Genomic DNA, 14,464 nt, shown 5'->3' with positions numbered 1-14,464 from the left:
TTTTGAAGGAGTCCACAAGTTCATAGATAGTGGGAACTGTTGGAATTCAGTGTGTAAATTTAGCCACCCCATCACTAAAAAAGAAGACAAAAAGAATATTTAGGAGCTGGTAAAAGCGCAGTCTAGAGGCATTTATTGTACAAAGAGTGTTGGATTAGATGGGTCATTGTTTTGATCTAGCATGGGGTTCTTGTGCAGTATTATGCCCAGCATAACTTGAGGAACATAATGGTTTATGATTTGGAGGGCTCAAAGTTCAGCATCATAATAATTTCAGCTTTCACGCTGGGCTTGCATGTTTGCCATTCCTGTTTCTCTTCTGGTATGGCCACAAGGAGGAGATAGGAAGCTTCCACTTCTATAATTGATTAACTGCAGTTTAGCATGTCATCTGAACACTAAACTGCAGTTAATTTTAACAATGGGTACTGAAAACAAAGCCGGCTTCATAAACTATAGTTCATGAACTGGCTTGCTTTCATTAATCATAGGTAAAATTGACCACCTTTTGTCCAAGTTCAGACAACACAGCAAGCTGCAGTTAATTAAAAAAAATGGAAGTAAATGTTACAGACTCCTTGCAGAAGCCCCAGAAGAGGTGTGAGTCCTGTGGGTCTTATGTCTTAGTTATAGCTCCTGGATTCCCTGCTTTCATTTAAAAAGCAAGTCTTTAATCCTTGTTGAAAACAGCATACAAGGCAAAATGTGAAGGTACTGTTCTGTCCATTCATTTTGTAAGAAATTAGCCTGCTCCTACCTTTAAATGTTTTTAATCAATCAATGAAGTCATAGCTGTGCTTGGCATTTAGAAAAGTAGAGCTAGCCACATAGACAAATAAAAGCTAGAGTGTTCACATCCATTGCCTGGAGAAGCAGTCTCCTGGTTCATTTTAAGCCCTTTTTTCGTCTTCCTTAGCGAAGAAGTGATTGCTACCCTATAGAAACAATGTTAAAATCCAGGATTTTAGTGAAGATGTGATTGGGCAGAAGTCTGTCTACCCAAAAACAAAGGTAGCAACAAAGATAGGAATTCATGAACTTTCTAACTTAGGTCTTATTTCATACCTCACCTCCACAATTACCATGCCAATGCAGATAAAGCCCATTGTTATTATATAGCCATTTAACAGGGGATGGAGCTGTGACTGAGAGAGGGGGGTGCAGATCTACACCAAGCAGGATATAACACTTTGAAAACAGTTTGAAAACTGTATGGAGTGTGTCCTCGGCCCCAACAGTTGTCAATACTATTATAAACTGTTTTAAAGCAGTAGTGTAGATTCTGCCTGAGAGTTATGCTAGGCCTGCAAAGTAGTCCACTGTTATTATACCCATTTTGCTTGGTAAAAAGGGGAATTAAAGTAGTGTAAGACAACTCTGCATTGTATTCCAATGTTATCCAGCCTTCTGCCATTTATTTATTTATTTTAGAAAAATGGAGTCGGGCAGGGGGGCAGTGAAATTGATTGTAGCAGCAGCGCTGCAGGAGAAGTGGTGATAAATTGCTTTCCTATCTATAGAGGGAAAATAGGGGAATAGGAATATTCTTATAGGTGGGGGGTTTTGCTGGCAAAAATAGCTTGAAGAGAAAGTGTTGATCCCTCATCTTCCTGAATAGATAATAGTGAAGCAACTTGAAGCAATTAAAAAAAATTGTTCAGTTCGGACAACATGTTAGTCAACGCAGTGTGAAAACTCCACTCACCGGTTGAGTTTTTAGGAGGTACTCCCTATACAACATGTTCTAACTCCACCGTTGTGTGACTGTGGGCTATCATGGAATTGAGTACAATCCATCGTGATGTTTGGCAGTTCCTCCATCCTCTCTCTTCCCCCAGTCCTCCCAATGGTATCCCATCAGCCATTGCTGCAAAAAAACAATCCCGGTAGCTTTCCTAGAATGGCACTCACTCCTTTTGCCACTCTTGCTAACGAACTCTGTAGCCAGTGGGAAAATTCAATGCAACGGAAAACTCCACAGAGACCTCCACACAACACGTAATACAACTGTTGTGCAGTTATTCTCCTCTGCACAACGTGGATATTCTGTGTGGAGTGTTTTCCAAAGAAACCTACACTGTGGGATGGAGTTTTCCCGCCACGCAACACATTTCTCAATGGTGATGTAAAAACTCCACTGTGGAGTTCTAAAGCCACTGTTGAAAAATATGTTGCATGAACTGAACCAATGTCTTTTTCCTTGTTTAATGGATTTAGATTTGTATTTAAAATTTTATGTGTATATATAATTTGTGTTAGCTTCATCCCACCTCCACTTTTTTCCTGGTTCTCCCTTGGATTATCCCATTTCGCTTATATAGCATTTACATAGCGTATGTGCGCTTGTAGGAACCAAGCCTCTTTACATCTCTGCTGTAGTGCGTTGCTGTGATCATTGTTGTTTTCGCCATCGCCTCCGCCCCCTCTTCCCATTGAGAAGCACATCCTCACCCACCCACCCATATCTCCTTTGTACCTCCCTCTATAGTTTATTGCTTGTTGGAAGTTGGACAACACCCCCTCCATTGCATAGGCTACTGCTGTTCCCCTCACCCTGCCTGGAGATTTTGTTGCGTGCAATCAATGGGATTTACTTTTGAGTAAGGGAACCAGGAAAGTCTGATTACTGCCCCAACCCCCTGCCTCACTCTTGCTGATTACTGCCTCTTGCTCCAAGTCCTTGCCTGTTTCAAAAGACTTTCCAGCCTGACTGAAAGGGAAGTAGGTAACTGACTGGACATTTGGGTGAAACTGACCAGACTTGTCTAGGATCCAAATTAGGAGTGGAAGGGACAGGAGAGTTTGCATCTTATTGCCCTGCATCCCGCCAGCCCGGCCTGGAGCGTGTTGCTTTGAAGAGCACTCCTAGCGCTTCGCAGTGGTAAACTGTAAACTCCAAGGGAGGGAGGGAGCCTCCAGGCAGGGTTAGGGGATTTACTTTACTCAAAAGCAAATCCCATTGATTTCAACTGCTAACGTGACATGCTGCCTCTTGGTCTATGCTTGGAGGGGAGAGAAACGGTGAAAGGGGGGGCAAGGAATACAAAGAATCCTACCTAGGATTACCCTGCCTGGAGGCTGCCTCCCTCTCTCTGTGGCTCCTCCTTAGGAAAAGGGCGCAGAAAGAGGGGAGATCTTTCCAGTCTCACCTTCCCTCCAAGCACAGACCAAAGGGCAGCAGGTCATGTTAGCAGTTGAAATCAATGGGTTTTACTTTTGAGTAAAGTAAATCCCATTGAAGATGCACAGCTTCGGATGTTCAAAGGAATGAAAATGTGATCCTACTTTCCTCCACACTAGCTCCAACAGATTTGAGGGAGGAAATGTAAAAAATCATTAAAAAATCAATGGATGACCCAATCTGGTTCAAATTCGGCATGCTGAGAGCTCTCCTTAAGACATACCACTGTGCCAATTTGGATCTCTTTATCTTTAAAAATGAGGGTGCTGCTGGCAAGGAGGGTGCATTTCCCACATTTCTTTTAAAGTGAAAATGGACGAGTTAAGATGGAGGAAGCAGGAGGAGGAAGGATTTGAATTGGCAATTAAAAACACTTGGTGGAGACAAGACACACCCCTTTCTTTCATCAGCAATTCTTCCCCTTGAAAACACACCCACAGAACACCGGATTCAAAATGAGGGATGAAAGTACATGTTGCAGTTTGAGCGATGTGCTTTTGCATGATCAGAAGAACCGTACTCCCTGCACACCAAAATATTTCACTTCTTTTGGCTAAGAAGTACAATTAAAGCGGGATGCATGGGAGTACTTCACAATAAAAGCAGATTATAAGCTGGAAAACTTCGGAGTCTTTTGCACGCAATTCACAGTGATTGCACAGTGTAACGCTGGTGTGATGAAGCTCGTATATACTTCATTGACTCCTCTCAGAAAAGGTTGTGCGGAAGCTCATGCTTCCATAAGGCACAAAATCAGTGCAATCCAGTGCAATTCAGTGCTGTCTGACAATGCAATCCTATGCATGTCAACTTAGAAGTAAGTCCTGCTGAGTTCAATGGAACTTACTCCAAGGAATGTCTGTATAGGAGCTCCATTACTGCCAGAAAAACAACAACTTATGTTTGGACTGTTTTTATGAAGTTTTAAAATAGCTGAAGAGTTGTAGGAGTAATGAGAGGCCCTCAGCTCCGGTATTAGCTTTTTAGTTACCAGGAAAGATCGACCAGTACTATCAGCCTAAGCGTTATTGTAATTTCCTTTTGAGCAATGCTTGGTCTACAAATGTTTTAAGTTCAACATCTGGGAGCTTTGAAAGGCAGATATTAAGGAATTAAATATGGTGAATATTATTTCTCCTTGATTGCAGATCATAACTAGGCCAGACTGAGCTGAAATATGGCTTAATTTAAATAGTGCTCTGCCTTATGCTTGTTTATGGTTTGTGCTGCTAAAAGAACATTTTTTTAAAGTGTTTTAAGAAGTTATAGCAATTCACAGTTAATGGATGGTAAGCAGATATAGATGGAAAGAATACTGAGCCCACTTATTGTAAATAGCAGACCAATGATTGCAAAAGAAATATGTTTAAACATAAAAATAACTGTCTGTTATCAAATATAAAAACTCAAAGATATTTATTTTTTACATTTCTATACTGTTCAGTAGGCGAAGTTATTTTGAAAGGAGGGGGAGAACGCAACACAGCAATGTGGATAATGTGTTCTTCCAGACTTAGACATTTGTCTGTCAAGATGTGACAATGTTCAGACAACACGATAGTCAATGGTGGGGTAATAACCAACTCAACAGTTGTTTATCTAGGGTGTACTCCTCACACAACATGATAATAATCAATCATGGTGTGGATTAGGATCAGGGTTGAGTTAACTATTAGTTCACGTTGAGTTGACTCACTCATCCCCTGCCCTCTCTCCCCAGTCCTCCCACTAGTATCCCATCAGCCTTTGCTGCCAAAAATCTATCTTGCCAGTTGGACTAGAGCTGCAGCCATGCTTTGGTTGCTCTTGCCTTATGACTCTGTGGCTGATAAGATAACCAATGATGGCTGAAGAAATAACCAACGGTACCCTCCACACAACACAATAACCCATGGTGGGTTAAATAACCAACGGCTGACTATTTAAACCAACACTGGATATCGTGTTGTCCGAACCCAGTCATAGGGTCAATTGGGTCATTCAAGCATCCATAACTTAAGTGATAAAGAGCAAACTAGAATGGTGGCCCACAATACAGCACCATTTAAGAATAACTGTTCTAGAGTGTAGAGGATATAAGAGAACTTCATGAGCAGCATGAAGACTATTTTTGTTTAGAAAGGAAGGGCAACTCTACATACGCGCTTGTGACAAAGTGTGATAACCAGGGGCACCATTCGAGGTTTCAGTAGAGAGGAGGGCAAACTGATAGGGAGAGGGAGTAAAATTCACAGGCAGATTCAAAGGTTTCATGCATTATTCAGGATTGTGTTGGGTGGAAGTGAAGAGCCTTTGTACTTGTTACTTTTTATGCCTCATAATAACTAGAGGAGTTATGACATGTTGTGACATAAGTTACTATATGTACTCTGAAACACAGGGGTGCTCCCCCCACCCTCCCTAAATGACTCCCCTGCTCTTCCTAATGGGAACAGGAGATGTTGTGGCTACTCCGGAATGGATTGACAGGAGTGTGCGTGGTACAAAGCATAGGACTGTGGTCAGGATTCACAGAACTGGCACGGGGAGACTCTAGCACTGGGAGCTGGCCCTAATGCAGTCCTGATTAGACTGTTGTGGAAAGAGCTTTTTCAGGGGATGCAGGAGGAGGGATGGAATTGCTGACAGCCACTTAGGCCCTGTCCTAAACCTACCAGAGCGCACCCACAACTCCTAATGCTGCTGCAGCTGGGCAGTGTAGTAAGCTGAGCATTACACTAACTGTCCATCTCCACCCTGCTTGTTTTGCACAGGATGGCCTGATGGTGGCTGGTGAATGCTGGGAGTTGTAAAACTTTTTTCTGTCTAAATATGCATAGGATTGTTCCCCTAAGACACAAATCTTCATTTGCATTACAACGACAACTGTGTGGAAGACAAAATTAGACTGGCCAACAAGGTTTTATACTACCCTGCAACGACTCCAACAACTTTACAAACCAGCATTGGGTGTCTGAGGGAGATGTATCTGTCACTATGCACATTGGAAGAAATTTGAACATTCATAGAGAGAGGTTGAAGGAATGACCACACATCTGTAAAGAAAGCAAACAAAAGTTTGCAAAAATGATACTGAAAGCTAGATTTGAATCTTCATATTTTTGTTTTTATGCCTGGTCGAATAGGTTGGTTGCAAGACAAGGTGGAAAGTTATGGCTTTACATTTGCAATAAACACAATTTGAAATTATGCTATTTGAAAATTATGGTAACTGCATAATATAGCAGGCTGAAATGGTTTAGGCCATCAGGGGTTATATGGAAGGGGGAAAACACTAATGGAATAATGAAAAAAATGTCTATAGTGCTGATAGGTAGTTTTAATTATCTAGACATCTGTTGAGCATCAAGCACAGAACAACATGAATCATCAAGGACATTCTTGAGCTATATGGAAAATAATGTAATGATGCAGAAAATAGAAGAGCAAGTCAGAGAAGACATTACTCAGGTTCTTGTACTGTACTGACATGGAGGAAATGACTGAGAAAGTGGCTATAACAGTCACTACCTTGAAATCACTACCTAGCATTTACATGATTTCATAAGTTTATAACTATAGCATAAACATTTTTTTGTCATATTGCTGGACATTGAAATCTTCATAGCATTAAGCAAGCTTGAAGGCATGAGTATCTTTGTAACGTTGGGCTTCTTCAGACAAGCCTAAATATGTTTTTGCTTTCTTGTTTAGTCATCACGTTTTGTTCTTTTCAGCCTTTTTCCAGTTCACACCTTTCACAAAGTCATCCTTTGTTTTTGCATTGAGTGACCCTGTTCAGACAATATACTAAGCCCATGGTGGTTAAGCATTTTGAGCTAAATTTTATGGCTTAGTGTGTCATGTGAACCATTCCTAACCATGGTGGCTACATAACCACAGTTTAAACATGCTCACTAACCATTTGCTGCAAAAAGGTTAGCAGCCTAATCATGGCTTAGTGTGTTGCCTGAACAAGACCATTATTCTAACCTTGTCTTGTCCCTTCAGTTAAAAAAAATGCCTTGGAGGAATATACACATGAGGCATTATATTGGGATGGAAAAGCTATATCATTTATTTCAGGAAAATATGTGAGAAGGACACCAGGGGCATATCTAGATGGGGCGATACCCCAGGGATCGCCCTGGGATCATCCCTGTGTGTCCTGTCTTTTACTGCGGTCTCTGGATCGTCCCGAGACCACGGGACATGTGGGCAGCCATCCCGGTTTTGTCCCAGCTCCTCGTGAGTAACTGAGGAGCCGGGCACGGAGCTCCTCAGAAGCTCTGTGCCCATCGGGGTGGGGTGGGGGGAGTGGGAGGGTTTTTGTTGTTTTTTTAAAAAAACTCCTTACCTTTTCACTGGAGCACTCAAGTGCTCATCTTCACAAAATTTTAAAATGGCGGGCGCAGCGTCCTCTTGGGACGTCGCATGCTGCATGTAGACTGAAGGGGAGGATCTCGTGATGATCGCGAGATCCTCCCCCCTCCGTCGGTAGGCCTAGCCATGCCCTAGGACAACAGATTTTCCCCACAAAGGCCATACATTTTTCAGAGATACTCCTCTAGAGGATGTTATGTTGGAAATGGACATTCGATGTCACATTACGGTTGAATAACCTATTTTTTTGTTTTGTGATTTATGCAATTATGCAAGAAATTGGTTAGGTTAACATGTACCCCAAAACAACCAAACATTTAAGAAAAATAAAACTAGGGAAAATTGATACATTGCCATTCAAAATGTATTTGAAATGTTGCTTGTAGTGTTGTTTCAAAAAAATTTGTTCACAAAATATTTTTGAAGCAAAAAGTGGACTTTCAAGGCTTGTGAAAAGACCAGTTACCTTGGTGGATTTTTTTTTTTTTTTTTGAAAAAAATTGGCACCACTTTAGGGAGATTTTCTTCTTCACTGCATGCTTCTCTCAGCCAGTGAACAGAATGATGATACGTTAACTCATATTTAACTGTATGACAGTGTCACAATTTGAAATTTTGAACAAAAGCAGAGAGAGTAAATATGTTTACTACTGAAATTTAGTTTTTTGTTAGATGCTTTCTTGAAAAATGTGCTAGTACTGGGAAAGGGTTTGCAGGTGTCAGAAATCTTTGTTGCTTTGTGCTTGTGATTTGTATTTTTCCCTTCAGATTCTTTGCTATCATGCTTAGCAATTATGATGCTCTATTCTTTAGAGATGGTGCAATTAAAGAATAATCTGCTTTATGTGGATCCTTGATCACTAAAAACTAGCAATAACTCTGAAGCCTGAATGTTTATCCTTTCTCCATTTTGTACCACTTTTCCCACAGGCACTTCTCTTTCACTTCTAGAACATTGCTCTCACTTCCTTTCCCTTTTCAACAACAACTGTCATGAACTATGATATAATACATTATCAACATACAGTGGCATTTTTTATTTAAAGTGCCATAATAATTTCAAAGTAATGGAAGTCACATTCCAAGTCTATAGTATCTTCCCTAGACTTAGGAAAATAACTGAGAGAACATTTTCAGGATTCAACACTTAAGAAAGGTGTTTTGCATTGTTGTTGTTTTAAACTTATAGGACTTGATTCAGCTGTAGCTGTACTTTGGTTAGGTCCAGGTGAGATGTTCAGCCTCATCTGCATCCATGAAGGTCAGTGGGGTATTTGCATCAGCTGCAAGTAAAGATACCCTTTGCTGGAGCAGGACAACAGTGTCCAAAATCTGCATACTGCATCCAGTGTGCATTAATCATTCTATTAAGCTTCCATTTTTCAGCTATTGTCATGGCTTTTAAGCTGCTGCATGTGTTTCAATTTCTTTTGGTCCATGTGCACTGAACTGGCTTGGTAATCAATGCAGTAATTATACGGAGCTTGTGAACTTTTATACTGTCACTATGAAACTGGACTTGAGTGATAATCTCTGAAGCTTTCAGTGTGTTTTCACTTATGCATCTTTCATATATAGTTTTGACATTCTCCTGCAGGCTATGTTTGAACTGGTCACTTCAGAAGCTTCATACTACAAGAGCCTGAATTTGCTGATATATCATTTCATGGAAAATGAGCGATTGAAAAAGATTCTACATCCTTCAGAAGCTCACATTCTCTTCTCCAATGTTCTGGATGTCATCGCAGTCAGTGAGCGGTAAATCTCTTAATGGTTATTGTGCATAGGAATTAAACCTATCAGATCAGGAATTACCCATTCTTTCTTTTAAAATTCTGCTTTCCCTAAGGAAACATTGGTGGGTGTTGTCCTTGATTTCCACCTCCCTAGACAATCAGTTTTAGCTACTGTTTCCCTTTTAATACTATCATAGGGAAATGTACCATTGTCCATGATTACTATATTGAAAAAATACTGCTGAATCCCATCTAGTTCATTTACAGAATCTCTTATTTTGCACCAGAAGCAACTACATACAAAAACACTTGCAAGCAAGGTGGAAAGAAGATCCCCACTCTATTGTGAGGATATGATTATGCTGGGCAGAAGGCATGTCCAGGTTACCTGCGGGATTGCCTTCTCCCATATAATCCGCCCCACACACTCAGGTCCTCTGGGGAGAACTTACTTCAGTCAGCCAAAACTAGGTTGACAACTGTTACCCAGATGATGATGTTTGACTGTATCGGTGGCAGTATAGTGAGCTGAGAACTTGGTTAGCCTCTTCCCTATCCTTACAACCATGCAGTCCTGTCCCTCATTTTGACCTGGTGCTACAGGTTTGCTCAGAGGGGGCAGGACTTAGAGGCAGCCCAGAGGGAAGATGCTTTCCTTTAGATTGCCCCAGCAGGACATAAAAGTGTCGGTTTTCAGGCCCACATATACATTTTCAGTGTGTATTGTGCTAGTTACTTAATGTTGGGAGATTCAGAACAGACAAAAAGAAGTACTTCTTCACACAGCACAAAGTTAAAGTACGGAATTTGCTATCACACAGTCTAATGATGGCTACCAACTTGGATGGCTTTACAAGGTGATTAGACAAATTCATGGAGGATACAATGGCTACTAGTCAGAATGGGTAGATATTACCTCCGATATCATAGGAGTATGCCTCTGAACACCATTTACTAAAGAACATGAGCAAGACAGGTGCTCATACCCTCACGATCCTGCTTCTGGGCTTCCAATAGGCATCTGGTTGGGCACTGTAGAATTGGATACTTGGTCTGATCTAGCAGGGCTCTTCTTATATAGTTATTTGTTTATTTAATTTATATCCCACCTTTCTTCCATTGTGGAACTCAAGGTGGCTACATTAGTTCCCAGGTGGTCTCCCTTCCAAGCACTGCCTAGACCCATACCTGCTTAGCTTCAGCAAGGTGCCTGCCTCATGTGCCTTCAGAACTTGACCTGGGACCTTATGACTAATCTCTTATGACTAAATTAGTTTCAGATCAGTATCCATCCAAGGTAAATTTGAAATAGAAATAAGTCACAGATTTTCTGGCTTTCATGGCCTGTTTCTATTGAATTCTTTGTTACAGTTATAACATGAACGCCACACTTATTTACATACATGTATCTGGATGCACATTCCTTTCCTCAGCTATACACATGATAGGATACCTTCCTCACCTATACAGCTACATCTTGTCCTGGAAATCAGAGACATCTGAGCATATGTATGTGTTTGATGTGGCTAGAAATATAAACCAAACAGTTATAGCTACCTATACCCACTTTGACCAACCTTCATTGCCAAGGATGGATCATTAACTAAACAGGAATGCTGGAATTTCTTCAGGAAGCTCTCGGGCTGATTAAATTTTGCACAGCCCACCTAAAGCAAGGGTACAGAACTTCAGGCCTGGGGACCAAACCCAGCCCACCTGAAGACCAAACCACAGATGACTATGCCCCCTTTTCCTCAACCATCAATTGTTGGGTGGTTTCCCAGCTCTTGAACAGTTTTTTCCCCATTCTAAAAGATTGAAATGCTTCTTCTAAACCTTAGTTACTGGCAGTAAGAGTTTTAAGCTAAAATAGGCTGGTACTTTTGGCCCTGTTCCTTTTGCCTTTGCCCCTTCCCCCACCACCACCACTGGAACGTGACCCCTGAGAACTTCTCCGAGATGGAATCCGGGCCTTAGCTGAAAGAGATTCAATATTCCTGCCCTAAAGGGTAGGATGTCTCACTCTGGGAAGCTAGACCAAGATGAAATACCTCTCGTTGGTGTTGTACATCTTATCAACTAGACCTCTTCTATTCAAATAGAATGAAGATAACTGGATTTACCTCTAAACTGATAGCCATGGATTAGCTTACATTCTCTGATATATATTCTGAGCATTTTTTAAACCAGCAGTTAATGGATTTTCATGTGGTTCATGGACAGTATAAAACAAAAAAGGTACATCGCTTCCAGCAAGCACAAACAAGAATGAATGTGCTTCAGAATCTGTATTTGACAACTCTCCCCCCGCCTCCCAAAAGCAAAATTTTGAAACCGAAGAAGACTCACTTTAAATTTGTACTTTGTGTTTGTTGACTATGTCTGTTCTGGAAACTGATGTCAATGATTAATTCTGAGTTTCTCATTTAGGTTCCTCTTGGATCTTGAGAAGAGGGTAGAAGAGAACATTGTAATCTCAGATGTCTGCGATATTGTATATCAGCATACAATTAACCATTTCTCGGTGTATGTAACCTATGTCTCCAATCAGACCTACCAGGAGAGAGCTTACAAGCAACTTCTGTGAGTGTGATTATTATTCAAGTATTGCTGGCTCATTAAATCCATTCAGCTGTTACAGCACAACAAGTGAGACCAACTAGCACGGGTCAAATGGTGGGAGCTTATTTTGACCAGTGTATAAGAACTTAGTTTTTCTCCAAAGTATAATTAGATGCTCACACTCTAATCCCATTTCACACTAGAAAAAAAGAGTTAGATAGACAACTGGGAATTGGTGTGGAACCTGTTATGGGTTAATTCTGTCACTTAGAATTAACTCTGCACAATTTTTACAATATACTGCTGCAAGTGTGAGCTTGCGGTGCACTGTGCTGAAATTAGAGTTCAGGGGGGGATCTACACTACTGCTTTTAAAGCACTTTAAAGCGCTTTGAAAACGTTTTGAAACCTGTATATGCAGTGTGTCCTGGGCCCCAACAGTTGTCAAAACTGTTATAAAGCACTTTAAAGTAGTAGTGTAGATTCCCCCCCACCCCTGGTTGAATCTATCAGCACAAGAAAGAATGAGTCCTGTGTGTCTCTTCTAATGGATTTCTAAAGGTCGGTGTCATTTTTTATGCACTCCGGTGTATATATGAGGGATTGGATCCAGATTTATGCTGGGACACCTGTGCTGACTGAAGTAGACTTCCCTGCCTCCTCCTTTCCACTAGCTCCCTGAAAATGCTACATGGAGAGTTAGAAGACTCAAATGGGATTCCCAAAAATCAGGCAGAGCGACCTTCCTCAAACAGAGCCCTTCCTCTCCTGGAAGGTTCCTTCCTCTCCTGGAAGGCAGATCCTGGATCCAACCTGAGATCTGCAGTCTGACCTAGGTATATAAGTCTAATCTCTGCCTACACTGCTGGACAGATTTTTCAGTGTTGAATTGTTTCTTATGATGAAGTGGAAGCAGCTAAAGATGCACTCCACTTTCAGCCTTTGTTTATTTGAACAGCCCCAGTTCATTCAAACCCATGATTGTCAAGTGGAAAGAGGCAATGTTTATGGAATGGAATATTGCTCATCTATTAATTTCTGATCTTTAGAGGATGTAATACTACTAGAATTCTCAAAACTATGCTTACTCTTTGAATAATGATTATTTAACAGTGCAATCCTAAGCATGTTTATTCAGAAGTCCATTCCAGTCTGTTCAATGGGACTTACTCCCTAGGCCTAGGACGTGTGTTTAGGATTCCACAACTGTCATAGTCTTGGATCAAATGTAGAATCTGGTTTTAGATGTTTCCTCAAGTATGTTTTAATATGCACTTTGCATGACAATAATTTGAGAAATTATTATTTTAACAATGCTTAGAACACATTGGAAATATACCACTTATGTCCAAAAAACAGTCAAGAGGGGGCCCCTATTGGATGCTTTTGCAGTCTTCCCATTTAAAATTAATGAGTAAGAGAGCTTCGGCTATTGGGCGGTGTAAAAATGTAATAAATAAATAAATAAATAAATAAATAAATAAATAAATGATAGTTTTCTGGATTTTCATATCTGTGGTCTACTCTGCTTTCTAATCAGATTTCTCAGTGCAGCTGTTTGAATTTGTTGGGGGACTTTGTAAGGGAAAAGTGATTGGGCAGTCTGCAAAAATGTTAAGATAAAAATATTTAGAAAGGGATAATGAAAACTGGAAAGCATTCAGCTGCTTACTTGAACACATAGGTCTGAATGTGTCCCAAAAGTCCACTTAGTTCAATACTACCTGTCTTTTTCATGTTTATTATGGACACATTGTCTTTCTTCTGAGAGAGTAAATGGAGTTGCAAGCTATTAAGCTACAACCATGCTGATAAGCTGGGGAACCTAGTAATTCATCATGTCATATAGTCACTCTTAGCTTTCATTTTGTAGAGCTACTTTATGTCCAAAAGAAGAGAAATTAATCCTTAAACCAATTTAATCTCTATAGACGCAGGCTTTGGAGACTGATTCTAAGTAACCAGATGTATGATGAATGCTGGAAAACTGTCACAATCCCCCTTCTTCTCTTCTTCTGTCATTTAGGAGAGGAGCTACTTGTCACATGTTTAAAAAGCAGGTGATTGTATCAGTATTCTTTAGTGATGACAAGGGATGGAAATTAAAATTGCCTTCATCTTAAGAATAGTTCTCACATAGGAACAACACATTCAGGAAATGATAAAGATAATGCTGGAAAGAAAGTGTGTTAAGGCAGAAGTTAGTAAATAAGATCAAACACAACCTTAAAGTTAATATAGTGCAGTACTTCAGCTCCCTTTTTTGCATCAGCTTCTGATTAAGATGCTGTAAGATTGATTTTCAGATTGTGAATGTGAGAGGCACCAAATCCCTATTAGAAGACAAGCAGAACTTCCCCTTTGTTCCTTATTACCCTCCAGTTGAAGTTCCCCCAATAACAGAGGGCAAAGCAACAACAGAACAGGAATATGGAGTCAACCTGAACTCTTTCAGAAAAATCTAAAGGGGTTCAGTATTTTCTCAGTCGTGTATATGGTGCATAACCTTGCTCCTGTTCCCAATCCCAGGGCTAATTCATAGCTCTATTATTAGTTCCATCCCTTCTTTCCTCTGCCTTAGAGAAGTATTTTGCATGGTTTAGCTGGCTTGGCCCTCACCAGG

The 14,464-nt window shown here is 40.6% G+C and overlaps 1 protein-coding gene across 1 annotated transcript in view; it reads left to right on the top strand.

The window, feature by feature from the left end:
• The window catches only part of NGEF (neuronal guanine nucleotide exchange factor), a 76,055-nt gene that overhangs the window by 41,984 nt on the left and 19,607 nt on the right, over positions 1-14,464 (top strand). The window contains exons 7-8 of the mRNA XM_063132396.1: positions 9,141-9,301; positions 11,710-11,862. Of these exons, the coding sequence (XP_062988466.1) occupies positions 9,141-9,301; positions 11,710-11,862 (314 nt within the window). The remainder of the gene's footprint in view (positions 1-9,140; positions 9,302-11,709; positions 11,863-14,464) is intronic.

The sequence above is a fragment of the Elgaria multicarinata genome, chromosome 8 (assembly GCF_023053635.1).
Source record: "Elgaria multicarinata webbii isolate HBS135686 ecotype San Diego chromosome 8, rElgMul1.1.pri, whole genome shotgun sequence".
In the NCBI taxonomy this organism is placed as follows: domain Eukaryota; kingdom Metazoa; phylum Chordata; class Lepidosauria; order Squamata; family Anguidae; genus Elgaria; species Elgaria multicarinata.
This window is presented reverse-complemented; position numbering and strand designations above follow the sequence as displayed.